At 51.5% G+C, this 16,699-nt stretch overlaps 1 protein-coding gene across 1 annotated transcript in view; it reads right to left on the reverse strand.

The window, feature by feature from the left end:
• Nucleotides 1–16,699, reverse strand: part of LOC138526013 (uncharacterized) — an 805,753-nt gene that overhangs the window by 703,381 nt on the left and 85,673 nt on the right. The window contains exon 3 of the mRNA XM_069636306.1: nt 13,574–13,631. Within this exon, the coding sequence (XP_069492407.1) occupies nt 13,574–13,631 (58 nt within the window). The remainder of the gene's footprint in view (nt 1–13,573; nt 13,632–16,699) is intronic.

Genomic DNA, 16,699 nt, shown 5'->3' on the forward strand with positions numbered 1-16,699 from the left:
AAAATCCACACTCGCTTAGTCCAAGATGCGAGCACACGCACACGCGCAGAAAACCAACCGCGGGTAGAAAAAACACACGCACAATAGTATCACGCGACACCAAAGAGCTCGCGCTAGATTCTCAAGCCAAGACTTTCACGCGCAGGCTTCTGTTAACGGAAAAACCACGCGCCTGATAGATAACGTAGTGTAGCAAAGCCAAACATACGACAGCAATATAGTTCTTAATTAATGTTTTCATATGAACTTGAAAATCAGTTTAACTCTTCTAAAGTGACATTATAAAAAGAGTCTTGAGTTTTAAAAGAACTTATCTTGTGAAGAGTCTTGGAAACTTATTTTCTTGGATAACTCGAAATCTTCTTACTCCTGTTCAGTGACAAAATGAAGCTCCGTAAGATTCCTGTTTACTTTTCCAAAGAAGCCGCTCGACTGCTTGAAACTTGAAACCCCTGAACAAGTTAAGCAGGAGCAGCTTAGTACACGACCTCTCAACTGGGCAAAGACGATGAAAGGCAGTTTAGAATGTTCACTGTCTTCCCTATAAACAATCACCAGCCAATCAGAACTTAGACTGAGGACCTCCATCTTGGCTAGGGGCATTCTCCATAGACTGCAATGACTGTTAAGGGCAAAATTGGCTGTTTTAAAATTAAACTCATCATAACTTCCAAAAACCTTTCTATACTAATTTTCCCCATACCTAATGTAATTCAGAATATGTCACTGTATCCTGACAGTACCTGACATTTCCACCGTAAACCCTTGTGATAGAGCCCCTGGTCCTATTTCCTGGAGGAGCATAGTTTCTATGTAAGTGGTGGGGTCCCTGCCTTCTGTCCCTTCCGGTGACCCCAGGATCCGAACGTTACTTCTTCTCGCCCTCCCTTCGTCATCCTCGGCCCGGTCCTGCAGCAACTGGACTTTTGTTTTCAAGTCTTGGATTGTTTCCTGCAATTCCTTTGTGGGGGCTGAGACGTTCTCCATGTTTTTTTCTGTGCCCGCACTCTGCTAGCCAGGTTACGCACATCTTGACTTAATAGGACCACATCACTTTTCACCTCTCCTATGTGAGTCTCTATGGACGCTCTCAGTGCCGCAATTGCTTCCAGAATTCTGTTGTCAGCCTCCTCTTGCTGAGGCTCCGGGTCATTTCCCCTCAAGTGTTCATCCAAGGCCTTGGAATCTGGTATTTGGTCATTCCTTTTTGCAAATGTTTCCAACGTGGTTTGTTTCAATGGCACGGCAGTCTTTTTCTTCCCTCCCTCTGGCATTGTTCTCCTGTGTGTGTTGCAGGTATCCCTGTGGGTGACTCGAATGATGGTGTCTCTTTACAGTAGTCCCGGTATGACTTGCTGCCTGTATCTGGTCTGTGCGTATGTTTCCTCTCCACGCCTGACCGCCGGATGGGTCGTTAACTCACTGCTGAGCTATGGTACTGGGTGTCCTCCATCTTGGTTCAATGTCTCTCAGTGGACTTTTAGACCACCCTCCGACTCTGATGTAGTAACTGCCTCCTTGCCACCCTAAAGAACAACTCTATTTATCACACCCACTTTTTTTTTTTGTAAATATTTTTTTATTTTCAAAATAGAACAATACAAACCAAACTTGCAGCATTATACAACACAACCGTAAACATCAGTTAATCACATGTTACTGCATTTCAAACCCCCCCCCAAACAGTCCCGTAATTAACATCCACCAAGCCGCTAGGTTGCCCACATCTTCTTCCCCGCAATTGCTACACGCTTCCTGCCATACCACCGTTTCAGCCTCCGCCCACTTCTGCAGGTCCCGCCACCATATCTCTATTCTTGGCCCATGGCATTGCTTCCAACTCAAGGCTATCCTTCTCTTAGCAAGTACATATGCCAGGTCTCTCAGTTTCCCGAGATGTTTGGTGTTCCGTTGTCTGGGGAACCCTCCCAGGAGGCAGGCCCAGGCAGTGTCAATGCGTAGCAGGACCCCCTTGTCTGCTAATTTCTGTGCCACTTCCCCCCAAAAGCCTTCAATCACTGGACAGGACCAGAACATATGTGTCATGTCTGCGTCTTCTTCATCGCATTTCGGGCATGCTTGTCTACCTGCGTTCGCAAACTTAGCTATTTTCTTCGGGGTCATATATGCTCTATGCGTAATGTATAGCTGTATTTGCTGCAATCTAGCATTCCTGGACACTTTCTTATGATATCCCATGGCCCGTTCCCACATCCCATCAGTCAGCTGCGCCCCCACCTCCGCTTCCCAGTCCAGCCTCAAATCCATCAAGTCCTTCCCCACCCGGGTCATCACCACCTCATATAATCTAGAGATCTCATGTCCGCCCTCTGATATATCATATATCGTTCCGATCAGTGCGTCCGGATCTTCCGCCAGCACCGTCTCCGGCCAAGTCTTACGGATGATCTGTACCAACCTTAGGTATGTAACATATTGGCCCGCGTGCAGCCCTGTTTCTTCTCCCAGGTCTTCAAATTCCCTGATGGCCCCATCCTGCCATATGTCTCCCAATGTGGCCAGCCCAACCGATTCCCAGTATGTCCTGATTATTTTCCTAAACTGGCTGTCCCCCATAGTTAAGGCGACCAGTGGCACCTGTGGGGAACACGGGCACGGGCTCTCTATCAATTGGCACGCTCTGCGCCAAATTCTCCACCCCAGCAGCAACATACTTGGGCGTCCATTCAGGTCTGATCTAGGGACCCAGATGATCTCTTTTAGGTAAAAACGGGGCGCAGTCCCGCCCAACCAGCCTAGACTCAGGAGTTTCCTCATCAGAGAGCCATTTAGTCACGTATTGCAATTGGCGGGCCACATAATAGGCTTCAAAGTTCGGCAGCTTGATGCCTCCCCTATCGTGGAAATTTTGCAGTTTCCATAGGGCCACCCTGTTGCGGATGCCGTGCCACAGGAAGTCCCTGCATACACTGTCAAGTTTGACAAAGAACTTCCTGGGTATCAGGTACGGTATGTTACTGAAAAAGTGCAATAGCCTAGGCAGGACCACCATTTTAAGCATCGCCCCCCCGGCCCATCATTGCCAGCAGCAGCTTCTCCCAGAACTGCATAGACTCACGGATTTTCTTCACAGCCACCTCGGTATTGTGCAAGTGTTCTTCCTTCACAGTATGATATACATCAATTCCGAGGTAGCGGAAAGACTCAACTGCCCAAGGCACGGGCAACACCGGCAATCGTTCCAGAGGGACTCCTGCGAAGCTCCCCAGTGGAAACATGCTCGATTTACCGGGATTAACCGCTATGCCGGACAGTTCCGCATACTTTTCCATGACCTCTAAAATGTACTGGAGGTTTTCCTCCGGATACTTCAGGTACAATAACAGATCATCAGCATATAGGGATATCAAATGGTTTTCTCCCCCCACCTCGATGCCAACCAAGTCATATTGTTGTCTGAGGTACACCGCTAGGGGCTCTAGGGCCAATATGTACAACATTGGAGACCAGGGGCATCCCTGTCTGGTGCCTCTACTGAGTCGCCACCTCTTGGATATCACTGATCCCGTGTGAACCCTGGCCAGTGGTTCGCTGTACAGCAGTTTCGCCCACCCCACGTAGCCAGGCCCAAACCCGTACCCCTCCAGGGCCGCCAGCAACCACGGCCACCTCACTGAATCAAATGCCTTAACTGCATCTAGGGACACTACCACCATCTCTTCATCACTTCTGTTCCCCTCTTCAATCACCCGGTGGAGTCGCCTGTGATTATGAGTTATATTTCTATTGGGGACATAGCCTGTCTGATCCGGGTGTATAAGTTTACTGATGACCCTTCGTAGCCTATTGGCCAGGACCGCCGTCAGGATCTTGCTGTCCTGGTTCAGCATCGACAGCGGCCTATACGAGCCACAGCATTGTCTCGGTTTGTTAGGCTTGGGGAGCGGCACTATCAGCGCTTCTCTGAGCGTTTCCGGTAACCGCCCCTTCTCGAAAGATTCGTTGAACATCTCTAGCATCGGGGGGAGTATCTCTGCCCTATACACTTTATAAAACTCACTCGGGAGTCCGTCTGTGCCCGGGGTCTTGCAGGTGGGCAATCGTTTCACTACCTCCTCTAGTTCCTCCAGTGTAATAGGTGTGTCCAGCTCCTCCCTCTCTTCATCACTAATCCTGGGTAGTTCTATGTCTTCCAATGTGTTTCTGATCTCTGCCTGATTTCCTCCCCCTTTGTCCTCATACAGTGCTCTATAATAATCAAAGAAGGCTTCATTAACTCCTTCTTGGGTGTCTACCTCCTCCCCATCCTCTCTAGCTATCATCCTGATCGGGGGCCTGGGGGTTTCTCTCTTATATAGCCATGCCAGAAGGCGGCCAGTTTTGTCTCCACCCGCATGCTGCCTCTCAACATATTTTCTGTAGTTAAGGTTACAGAGCCTCTCCCAAAGCTCCGAACACCGCTGCTGCAGCTCGAGTACTAAATCTGCGTCCCCTCCTGCCCTGCTGCATTCGCGCTCCAGATGTCTCTCCGCCTTCTCTAGCTCTGTCAGAACCCCACCCTGCAGACCCCTTGACTTGGAAATGGCGTCACCCCGCAACACGACCTTGAATGCCTCCCAAAGTGTACCAGCCGAATCTACACTGCCCGTGTTCACCTCAAAGTACCGCTTAATCGCTTCCCTGATGTCCTCCCTGAAGACCGAGTCCCTAAGCGCCTCCGCACGGAGGCGCCATGTTGGTATCCGCGCACGTGGGCGGCCATACTGCCAGGTCAACACCAAGGGCGAGTGGTCCGACAGGACCCTCGCTCTATATTCAATTTGAGTGGTCGCCATCACCACCTCTGACGTGGCAAAGAAGTAATCCAATCTCGTGTGTAAGTGCTGTGGGGCAGAGTAGTGAAAATACTGCGAGGCATTAGGGTGTTTCAGTCTCCAAACATCCGCTAGCCCAAAGTCGCCCAGCAATGTCTGTAATACTCTGGCCGCCGGGGTGGGCCGATCAATCTTACCGTCGGACCTGTCCGCCCTTGGGTCGAGAACACAGTTAAAGTCCCCTCCCCAAATAATCACTCCTCCCACACACGTGCCCAGACGAGTGCATAGGGTTCTAAAGTATGCAGCAGCATTCTGGTTGGGAGCATATGTGTTAATAATGCAAACCTCTCTGTTCTCTACCAGGGCTCTGAGCATGACCAGCCTTCCCTCCATGTCCACCACCTCCCGTGTGACTCTAAGCGGAACGTGCGGTGCCACCCAGATTAGCACTCCCCTGGCATAGGCAGAGTACGGGGAGCCCACCACCGTGCCACTCCACTTTTTCCCCACCAGTTCCAACTTGTGTCGGGTCAGATGTGTTTCTTACAGGAGCGCAATGTCAATCCTCTGTCTTTTGAGGTACAACATGACTTTGTTCCTTTTTAAATAACTATTAAGTCCCCTGACATTCCAGGTGACAATCTTAAGGTCTCCCATGGCAAGTACGTATCTTCCTGCCTCCCATGTAGCGGTTCCCAGCTGCCCACGTGACACAGACGGCGTCCCAGTCCAGTAGCTCCTCATATAAGCTCAAACTCCCTTTAACTATACACACAACAAAACCCCTACTTCCCTCCCCTCCCCCCTCCCGTTCCTTCCCCAACATCACACACCCCAACTGCTACCCAGCTCCAGCCTCAGAGCTCAGGCACCCCCACATCTAGCTCCGCAAGCACCGGTCGGTGCACGGAGCCCAGTAGGGTGAGGTCACCCTAGTGGCCACCCACCTAAAACTATCGTGGGGTAAAGAGTATCGCCCTGTAAGGCTCCCGGTCAAATAAACATTAATCACAGTGTCCTTGACAAATAGTGCAATCATCTGACCTTCTTTACCGAAGGTGTCGCACCGACTATATTCAAGTCCCACGAACCACGCCATCTTGCGACGCCATTTTACGCCTCCCGTATCTCTTCCGAGCCCTTTCTAGGCTGAACTTCTGATTCCTGGGGGCATCCTTGCGCATCGAGCCATCCCATGGCATCCTTCGGGGTCTCAAAAAACAAAGTTTTATGTGCATGAATGACCTTCAATTTAGCAGGATAAAGTAACATGTATTTGTGGCCCGCTTCTCTCAGCCTCCGCTTTACAGACCCAAAGTTCATGCGACTACGTTGTACAGTCAAGGTATAATCTGGGTAAGCCGTGATGTTTGCCGCTCCTCTCGTGATCGTCCCTCCTTTACGGAAGTATTCCAGTATCCTCTCCCGGTCGCGGTAGTTGAGAATTTTGGCGATCATAGGCCTAGGCGGGTTCCCCGGAGGCGGCCTCCTCGTTAGGGCTCTATGTGCCCTTTCTACTGCAAATCCTTGAGATAGGGCCCCTCCAGGTATCTCCTGTAAGAACATGGATTCGATGAAATCCGTAGGGTCACGGCCCTCCATCCCCTCCGGTAGGCCCACGATACGGATGTTGTTGCGACGGGCTCGTCCCTCTGCCTCCTCCGCTCTGCTCTTCAGGTTGCCCACCCTTTGTGTCAGGGCGTGCAGATCGGCCTTATGGGTGGCACAATCTGCAGTATTCGGGCCAACTTCTTTTTCGAGGGACTCCGTGCGCTCCGCCAGGGCCCTGACATCCTGTCGTAGCAAATTAACGTCCTCTTGGACCTCTCCAACCTTGAGGTCCAGCGCCATTTTTAGTTCAGTGACGGCCAGTTCCAGCTTTGATTCCCAGGCCGCCCTCAGATCCGCAATCGCCGCCAGGATTTCTTGGTTGGTGCACGAAGGCGTCGCGCTAGTCGCAGCCAGCGCATCCTTACTTTTGGTAGTGTCCTGGCTCGGGGACGTCCTAGTGAAGTCGTCTAAGGTGGGCTGTTTCGCCTTCGGTCGCACTGGCCTGCTCGACATGACTCAGGGAATCAACCAGCTGCTCAAGTAGCAAGTGTGCGTACAGTGCACCTTCACAGCTGGGCCACCGTGCAGCTCGCTTCTATTCCTGTCCCGGATCCTGGTCGGCCATTTTGAGTCGCCCTTTGTTCCCGGCGTCTTTTAACTCATCGTCACCGATCTCCGTCGCCGTTAATCCTGTGCCTTCCAGAAGTTCACAGTGCGTGGCCAACACCTTCACACACCAGCATGTGTATCGTCGGTGGTCAGTGGTCCGTCGTACCGCACACATTTGCCCGGATCGTTGTAGGATCTCGGGAGCTCCTCCAGAACGCGTCCTCCTACATGGCTCTCGTAGCCACGCCCCCTATCACACCCACTTATGCCTGTGTGAATCCGGTAGTGCTTTTGCTGTCCCGCTACTTTTTCTTCCCCTTCTTCTTCCTCCCGGATTGGATGAACACAATCCGCTAGTCGCTGAGCACTTGCTTACAGGTTTGTCCTTTTATTGCGTGCTCTGTTGTCCTGCAAGGACGTTGTATGGGTGGCAACTATTTCCAGTCTGCTGGATCGCTCGTCCCTGCTGAAGAAGTGCTTGATGTGCACTGGAGGGTGTCAGTGGAGCTTGGCTTTCGATTGCTCCCTGCTAACGGATCGTGGCAGCTTTGCTGTCAACAAGGTGTTGGGAGCTTGCAATCTCCAGTCCCCTTAACCTTTCTCCAACTGCTTTTCTGTAGTGCGTATATCTGCTATCCAATCTGTGGTCCAGGGCCGGCACCCTGCTCACTTGCAATTACAGTGAGTTTTCTTCACTCTGCAACCTATCCATCTTCCTCAGCGCAGGGCTGCGGGGACCTTTCGGACTGCTCAGGCTCTGTTCTGAAAGGGCTATCTCTGTATTCTCCCTCTCACCTAGTCGCAGCTGCCATTTTGGTGGAAACACATGCCAGCGACTATTGCCGATTTCTCTTCACTCAGGCGGCTGTGGCTTTCGATAACAGCTTGGAGAGTGCTGCTTCAGTTGTACATCGTTGCGGTTTACAAATAAAAGCTTTTCTAGTCAATTTGAAGCACAGGAACATCTATTTTGTCAGGATCTGGTAGCGAGCTCACGGGGAACATGTCTTCCTTCCTCACATCGCGGCTAGCCATGCCCCCTACATTTTCGATTTTGTGGGTAAAAAAAGCTTGCTTGGCTTCATAAATAGCAGCATGATAATCTTTAGTGAGTTGACGGTACGCCGCCTTCTCAGTCGCTCCATAGGTGTGTCACCATTTGCGTGCGGCCTGCCTGCCTTGAGGTGAGCTGCTTTGAGTTAATCTGAAAACCACGGTTTTGAAGGGCACATACAAAGTTATGCGAGATTTGAGTTTGCGACTATATTAGTGCTGCTTCAGTTGTATGTTGTTGCGGTTTACAAATGTAAGCTTTTCTAGTCAATTTGAAGCACAGGAATATCTCTTTTGTGTGGATCTGGTAGGGAGCTCACGAGAAACACGTCTTTCTCACATCGTGGCTAGCCAAGCCCCCTACATTTTCGATTTTGTTGGTAAAAAAGCTTGCATGGCTTCATAAATGGCAGCATGAGAGTCTTTAGTGAGTTGGGAGCTTGCAATCTCCAGTCCCCTTAACCTTTCTCCAACTGCTTTTCCGTAGTGCGTATATCTGCTATCCAATCTGTGGTCCAGGGCCGGCACCCTGCTCACTTGCAATTACAGTGAGTTTTCTTCACTCTGCAACCTATCCATCTTCCTCAGCGCAGGGCTGCGGGGACCTTTCGGACTGCTCAGGCTCTGTTCTGAAAGGGCTATCTCTGTATTCTCCCTCTCACCTAGTCGCAGCTGCCATTTTGGTGGAAACACATGCCAGCGACTATTGCCGATTTCTCTTCACTCAGGCGGCTGTGGCTTTCGATAACAGCTTGGAGAGTGCTGCTTCAGTTGTACATCGTTGCGGTTTACAAATAAAAGCTTTTCTAGTCAATTTGAAGCACAGGAACATCTATTTTGTCAGGATCTGGTAGCGAGCTCACGGGGAACATGTCTTCCTTCCTCACATCGCGGCTAGCCATGCCCCCTACATTTTCGATTTTGTGGGTAAAAAAAGCTTGCTTGGCTTCATAAATAGCAGCATGATAATCTTTAGTGAGTTGACGGTACGCCGCCTTCTCAGTCGCTCCATAGGTGTGTCACCATTTGCGTGCGGCCTGCCTGCCTTGAGGTGAGCTGCTTTGAGTTAATCTGAAAACCACGGTTTTGAAGGGCACATACAAAGTTATGCGAGATTTGAGTTTGCGACTATATTAGTGCTGCTTCAGTTGTATGTTGTTGCGGTTTACAAATGTAAGCTTTTCTAGTCAATTTGAAGCACAGGAATATCTCTTTTGTGTGGATCTGGTAGGGAGCTCACGAGAAACACGTCTTTCTCACATCGTGGCTAGCCAAGCCCCCTACATTTTCGATTTTGTTGGTAAAAAAGCTTGCATGGCTTCATAAATGGCAGCATGAGAGTCTTTAGTGAGTTGGGAGCTTGCAATCTCCAGTCCCCTTAACCTTTCTCCAACTGCTTTTCCGTAGTGCGTATATCTGCTATCCAATCTGTGGTCCAGGGCCGGCACCCTGCTCACTTGCAATTACAGTGAGTTTTCTTCACTCTGCAACCTATCCATCTTCCTCAGCGCAGGGCTGCGGGGACCTTTCGGACTGCTCAGGCTCTGTTCTGAAAGGGCTATCTCTGTATTCTCCCTCTCACCTAGTCGCAGCTGCCATTTTGGTGGAAACACATGCCAGCGACTATTGCCGATTTCTCTTCACTCAGGCGGCTGTGACTTTCGATAACAGCTTGGAGAGTGCTGCTTCAGTTGTACATCGTTGCGGTTTACAAATAAAAGCTTTTCTAGTCAATTTGAAGCACAGGAACATCTATTTTGTCAGGATCTGGTAGCGAGCTCACGGGGAACATGTCTTCCTTCCTCACATCGCGGCTAGCCATGCCCCCTACATTTTCGATTTTGTGGGTAAAAAAAGCTTGCTTGGCTTCATAAATAGCAGCATGATAATCTTTAGTGAGTTGACGGTACGCCGCCTTCTCAGTCGCTCCATAGGTGTGTCACCATTTGCGTGCGGCCTGCCTGCCTTGAGGTGAGTTGCTTTGAGTTAATCTGAAAACCACGGTTTTGAAGGGCACATACAAAGTTATGCGAGATTTGAGTTTGCGACTATATTAGTGCTGCTTCAGTTGTATGTTGTTGCGGTTTACAAATGTAAGCTTTTCTAGTCAATTTGAAGCACAGGAATATCTCTTTTGTGTGGATCTGGTAGGGAGCTCACGAGAAACACGTCTTTCTCACATCGTGGCTAGCCAAGCCCCCTACATTTTCGATTTTGTTGGTAAAAAAGCTTGCATGGCTTCATAAATGGCAGCATGAGAGTCTTTAGTGAGTTGACGGTTCACTGCCTTCTCAGCCGCCCCATAGGTGTCAGGCCATTTGCGTTCGGCCGGCCTCGCCTTGAGGTGAGTTGCTTTGAGTTAATCTGAAAACGATTGTTTTGAAGGGTGCATACAAAGTTATCCGAGATTTCAGTTTGCAACTACATTAGCCGCAGGACTCAGCCACTCAGACTTTACGACAGGTTAACCATAGAGCTTGTGCTATGCTCTTTTTTGATAATAGACAATAGGGCATTCCGGTACACAGACCACCAGTTCCGCCACATGGCAGTGGAGGGGGGATTTTGGAAGGAGGTACAAGAAGCCTCAACATAAAATGGTGATTTGACCAGACCACCAGCTCCACATGGAGGAAATTGATTGTAGACTCATCAGAGAACACTATATCAAGAGTATTCCATAATGTGTGAGTGGGCTCAGTGACAAATTGATGTAGACCCAAATCAGAGAGCGACTCAAAACATGAGTAAGAATGGGGCGCGCAGACTATTATACTTATTGTTAAAGTCGCTCAGAACAACCAAGTTCACTTGGAATTCAGCTGTAAAAATCTATGAAAGGGTTAATGGGCACCAGGTGGCCTACACACAATCAGGAAATGCAAGGAGAATGTGGGGGAACAGTGACAGAGCTTCCATATCAACATCATGTGGTAGCGGGATACGTGACACTTTAAATCTGGATCTGAATATGATCTCAACACCATCTCCCCAGTGGGAGTGCCTGTACCAACATGGACGTGGAACCTTCCACAAGCCACATCTCGGTTAGGCTAATAAAATTGGGAGGCGAATGCTGCATGGGCTACTAAGGAACGTACATTGGATAAAAATGACTTTAAAGGTAGACCCCACCTCTTCCACAAAGGTCAAACTACCAACCAAGGTATGATTCCAATTAGTAAGAAATAATGCATCAGGGAGAGCCAGGTCCCTTATTAACTTATGGTTAAGTCCTGCACCCGTAGCCCTGTCTGCCCTACACGTTGCCCAGACGGGCACAGACTGGCTTAACTTTGGTGCAACTTTGGTGCAACAGGCATGCTCCTGTTGCACACGACCACTGCGCTTTCTGTAGACACACCTGTTAAATGGAAGCATACTATAACGTTAACCAATCCGGTCTCACTCCTGATAGGCAGTGAGACCAGACAGTCCCCAATCAGTGTATGCGAGAAAGAAAACAAAGAAAGAGCAGTAATCACAGAGCACAGGCCTCAGTGCACCTTTGAGGCCAGGAACCATCAGCCAGCGTACTGGTATACAAGGAAACGATCAGTAAGGCAAGGTAGGTAAAATCATGTAAAAAGTTAAAGGTACATGAAATAAATAAATTTGCTACAAGGTAGCGTAAATGCGAGTGGGAGGCACCCAGACACGCGCCATGGCCCGGGTATAAGCCCGGTGCCTAAAAGGAAATAAATGATGAATCAAACCAAGTTACAACACACAGAGGCAAAAGCCATACTGTGCAATCCACAGAGTTCCTGGAGTGAAGAGCCTAAAGCTCCACAACAACCAATCCGGACTCACTGCCAATAGGCAGTGAGAACAGACTGTCCACAGTCAATGCACACGAGAAAGAAAACAAAGAAAGACCAGTGATCACAGAGCACGGGTTTCGGTGTACTTTTGTGGCCAGGCATACTTGCGTAGGTAAAATCGTGGAAAAAGTAAAATGTACACAAAATAAATACATTTGCTACAAGGAAGCCTGAATGCGAGTGGGAGATGCCCCGTCACAAGCCACGGCCCGGGTATAAGCACAGTGCCTAAAAGGAAATAAAAGCATCTTCAAAAGATATGAAGAAATAGTTAAATCAGGCCAAGTTAAAACACACAGAGGCAAAAACCGTCATGTGCAATCCTGAATTGTATATTCTGTGACCAGGAAGGATGTAATTCACTGCCTGGTGCATTGCCTGTTTGCCACAAAAGATTGCATGGATAGGGCTCATTTAAAATTCAATAAGGCAGAACTCCTCTGGTTTGATCAATAGAAATCTTCAAATCAAATACAATGATGGTCATCTTCTCTCACAATTGGTAATTGCAGGCCAAAATAGAATTTTGCAGCAAAATCACTTGGATTTATTCTGGACTCTAAACTATCCACGAAACTTCATGTTTCTAAAAAGGCACTGTATAGTACTGTATGCTTCCTAGACTTGACAGGAACAGCAGAGGCAGTGAGGGGGCTATGCATGGCTCTTGCAGAGTAGAACGGGTCCCCAACTGCGATGCAAACTTGTCATCAATGTGGTGTTGAAGGACCCACCCTAAATAAAATCTTACGCTGATGTGAAGATTGTAGAAGGGTGTATTTAAGTTCTCAAGAAGATGCAGTACCATCTGGTGAGCGGGACATCTGGGGAGAACATCCTGTCTGGTCTCATCTCCATGCACCTCTCTCCCAGCGACTGGTGCAGTCCTTCACATACGATTTCCTCACACACTACGTCATTAACTGAATGACACGGGTGCCTCTTACATGCCACAGAAGGTATGCATGTAGAAGAATAGTTTGACCACGAATAGGGACAATAGATGAGGAACAGAGCAAGGTGTTAGTTGATGGCAAGCTAAAGATAAAATATGCCAAGGTGCTATTCTGAATGAATACTGAAATATAACATTGATATGGGAAGTGTCAAAAGCCCTCAGGTTAGCTTCCCGGAAGCAAGGTGTAGGTTCATGAGGTTCTGCATGGAAATGTTGAGTGGGGAATTGTGTATGAGAATGAGACTGAGACAAAAAAAGCCAAGTGGCACGAGGTATCTCGTCCTTGGGATTACCTCCCTGTTGCCAAGGACGAGATACCTTGTCCTTGGCACTTGAGGGGTTAATGAAAGAGAAAGTGTTAGAAGGCATTGAATGGCGAAATACCGAAATCACCAAAAAAGGCCTTGGCACTTGTGAGGGAGGAACCCATGGCAGTTAAAGGGTTAGGAGAAAGCCAGGGTACTTGAAAGGTCAGCGACCCGACCAACTAATTGCAAGACATGGGGCAGGGGATAAGCACTTTGATGCTATGGGCTCTATACATGGATGCGAGAGAGGCGAGAGTAAAAGGGGAGAGGTGGAAGTAGGGTTGAAAGGGGAGTAGGGACGACAGGAGAGAGCCCTTAAAAGTGTGATAAAAACTCAGGCTCAGGGGCATGAATGAAAGAAAATAAGGCAAATGGTGTAAAACCTGCCAATCAAAGGGTGTCCATCTATGCTCCTTTAAGTTTGGAAATGTACCCATCTAAAATGGGAAGACATCCTCACAGTTGACTGGCTTGCTCTAGATAATATCTTACCAATTCTAGTCCAAGGGGGCCGTCCACAACAGAAAACTCTCCAAAGGAAGTTGAACATCTGCAGAGGAAAATAACAGGGAGATGTCAAGTTACATCAGCAGTTCAAATCACCTGCCTGTGGTAAAATGTACACCACAGGTTGTAATGGCGTGATGACTGATTTACAATGTAATCTTTTGATGTTCACAAAATAAAATGGGATTAAGTAACTCTTGTGTTATTGTAGCTCTTATTTATCTCTGGGTTAAAGATATATACATATACATACATATTACATGGCCACGGTAGTGAACATGTAGTTATGGTTAAGTTGCTGTTTCCATAGGAAGAGCACTTTTTGGGTGGCTTATAACTTCGCTCTCCCTGGACGGATCCTCACCAAACTTTGCAAAAAAAAGTATTTGGGTCACACTGAATTTTTTTGCAAAGTTTGGTGAGGATTCGTCCAGGGGGGGCAAAGTTATAGGGGGGTCCCAAAACTTTTTTTTCCCATAGACATAATTGGAAAAAACTTTGCTCACGCCTACAGCCCAAACCGCTGGACGGATTTACACCAAATTAGCGGCTGGAGCGGCGGCTTGGTCCCGAAAGCATGCTTTGCTTTATTTGGTGTAAATCCGTCCAGTAGTTTTTAAGAAAATGACAAAAATGTAAGTGAAAAAAATTAGTGGTATCTGTGCTCGCTTCGCAGACACACTTCCCTGTTCGCTCCGCAGACAGGACGGTGATTGGGCAAGCAGCTTGCGTGATGTCCGCGGACATCTGACGTGCTCTCTCATTGGATGCGTGAAAGCGTGCAGTGCGTCTGGCTTCAGAGACGCCCGCCATCTTTGTTCCTCGCATGAGAGGCTTTGTATCCCGCCTGCACAGTAAGTCCCCCACCCCCGCTCATGCCCGTGTCTGTCTCCTGTTCCTCCCACCCCCCGCTCATGTCCGTGTGTCTTTCTCCCTCCTTCTCCCTCCCGCCCACCCCCCGCTCATGTCCGTGTGTCTTTCTCCCTCCCGCCCACCCCCCGCTCATGTCCGTGTGTCTTTCTCCCTCCCGCCCACCCCCCGCTCGTGCCCCGCTCGTCTCTCCCAACCGCCCACCCCCCGCTCTTGCCCCGTGTGTCTCTCCCACCCCATGTGTCTCTACCACCCGCTGCTCATGTCTGTGTGCTTCTCCCCACCCGCTGCCCGCTCATGTCCGTGTGTCTCTCCCCACCTGCCGCCCACCCCCCGCTCATGTCCGTATGTCTCTCACCACCTGCCGCCGACCCCCTGCTCATGTCCGTGTGTCTCTCCCCACCCGCCGCCCACCCCCCGCTCATGCCCCGTGTGTCTCTCCCCCTCCCGCCCACCCCCGCTCATGTCCGTGTGTCTCTCCCCACCCGCCGCCCACCCCCCACTCATGTCCCGTGTGTCTCTCTCCCTCCCCTCCACCCCCGCTCATGCCCCGTGTGTCTCTCCCCCTCCCGCCCACCCCCCGCGTGTCTCTCCCCCTCCCGCCCACCCCCCGCTCATGCCCCATGTGTCTCTCTCTCCTTCCCCCCACCCCCCACTCATGCCCTGTGTGTCTCTCTCCCCCCCACCCATGCCCCCCGTGTCTCTCCCCCTCCCGCCCACCCCCCGCTCATATGCCCCATGTGTCTCTCCCCCTCCCGCCCACCCCCCGCTCATGCCCCGCGTGTCTCTCCCCTTCCCCCACCCCTTGCTCATGCCTCGTGTGTCTGTCTCCCTACCACCCACCCCCGCTCTTGCCCCGTGTGTCTGTCTCCCTCCCCCACCCCCGCTCTTGCCCCGTGTGTCTTTTCCCCTCCCGCCCACCCCCGCTCTTGCCCGTGTCTCTTTCCCCCTACCGCCCACCCCCGCTCTTGCCCCGTGTCTCTTTCCCCCTCCAGCCCACCCCCGCTCTTGGCCCGTGTCCCTTTCCCCCTCCCGCCCAGCCCCGCTCTTGCCCCGTGTCTCTTTCCCCCTCCCGCCCACCCCCGCTCTTGCCCCGTGTCTCTTTCCCCCTCCCGCCCATCCCCGCTCTTGCCCCGTGTCTCTTTCCCCCTCCCGCCCACCCCCGCTCTTGACCCGTGTCTCTTTCCCCCTCCCGCCCACCCCCGCTCTTGCCCCGTGTCTCTTTCCCCCTCCCGCCCACCCCCGCTCTTGCCCCGTGTCTCTTTCCCCCTCCCGCCCACCCCCGCTCTTGCCCCGTGTCTCTTTCCCCGTCCCGCCCACCCCCGCTCTTGCCCCGTGTCTCTCCCCCTCCCGCCCACCCCCGCTCTTGCCCCGTGTCTTTCCCCCTCCCTCCCACCCCCGCTCTTGCCCTGTGTCTTTCCCCCTGCCGCCCACCCACGCTCTTGCCCTGTGTCTTTCTCCCTCCCACCCACCCCCGCTCTTGCCCCGTGTCTTTCTCCCTCCCGCCCACCCCCGCTCTTGCCCAGTGTCTTTCTCCCTCCCGCCCACCCCCGCTCTTGCCCCGTGTCTTTCACCTTCCCGCCTACCCCTGCTCTTGCCCCGTGTCTTTCACCCTCCCGCCCACCCCCGCTCTTGCCCCGTGTCTTTCACCCTCCCGCCCACCCCCGCTCTTGCCCCGTGTCTATCACCCTCCCGTCCACCCCCGCTCACGCCCTGTGTCTATCACCCTCCCGACCACCCCCGCTCATGCCCCTTGTGTCTCTCCCCCTCCCGCCCACCCCCGATCATGCCCCGTGTGTCTCTCTCCCTCCCCCCCACCCTCCGCTCATGCTGCGTGTGTCTCTCTCCCCTTACCCCCACCCCCCGCTCATGCCCCGTGGGTCTCTCTCCCTCCCCCCACCCCCGCTCATGCCCCCGTGTGTCTCGCTCCCTCCCACCCACCCCCCGCTCATGCCCCGTGTGTCCCGCTCCCTCCCGCCCACCCCCCGCTCATGCCCCGTGTGTCTCTCTCCCTCCCGCCCACGCCCCGTGTGTCTCTCTCCCTCCTGCCCACCCCCCACTCATGCCCCGTGTGTCTCTCTCCCTCCCACCCACCCCCCGCTCATGCCCCGTGTGTCTCTCTCCCCTTCCCCCACCCCCCGCTCATGCCCCGTGTCTGTCTCCTGTTCTCTCCACACACCGCTCATGCCCCATGTCTGTGTCCTGTTCCCCCCACCCCCCGCTCATGCCCCGTGTCTATCT

This window comes from Ambystoma mexicanum, chromosome 7p, assembly GCF_040938575.1.
Source record: "Ambystoma mexicanum isolate Mex_15411 chromosome 7p, UKY_AmexF1_1, whole genome shotgun sequence".
Taxonomy (NCBI): domain Eukaryota; kingdom Metazoa; phylum Chordata; class Amphibia; order Caudata; family Ambystomatidae; genus Ambystoma; species Ambystoma mexicanum.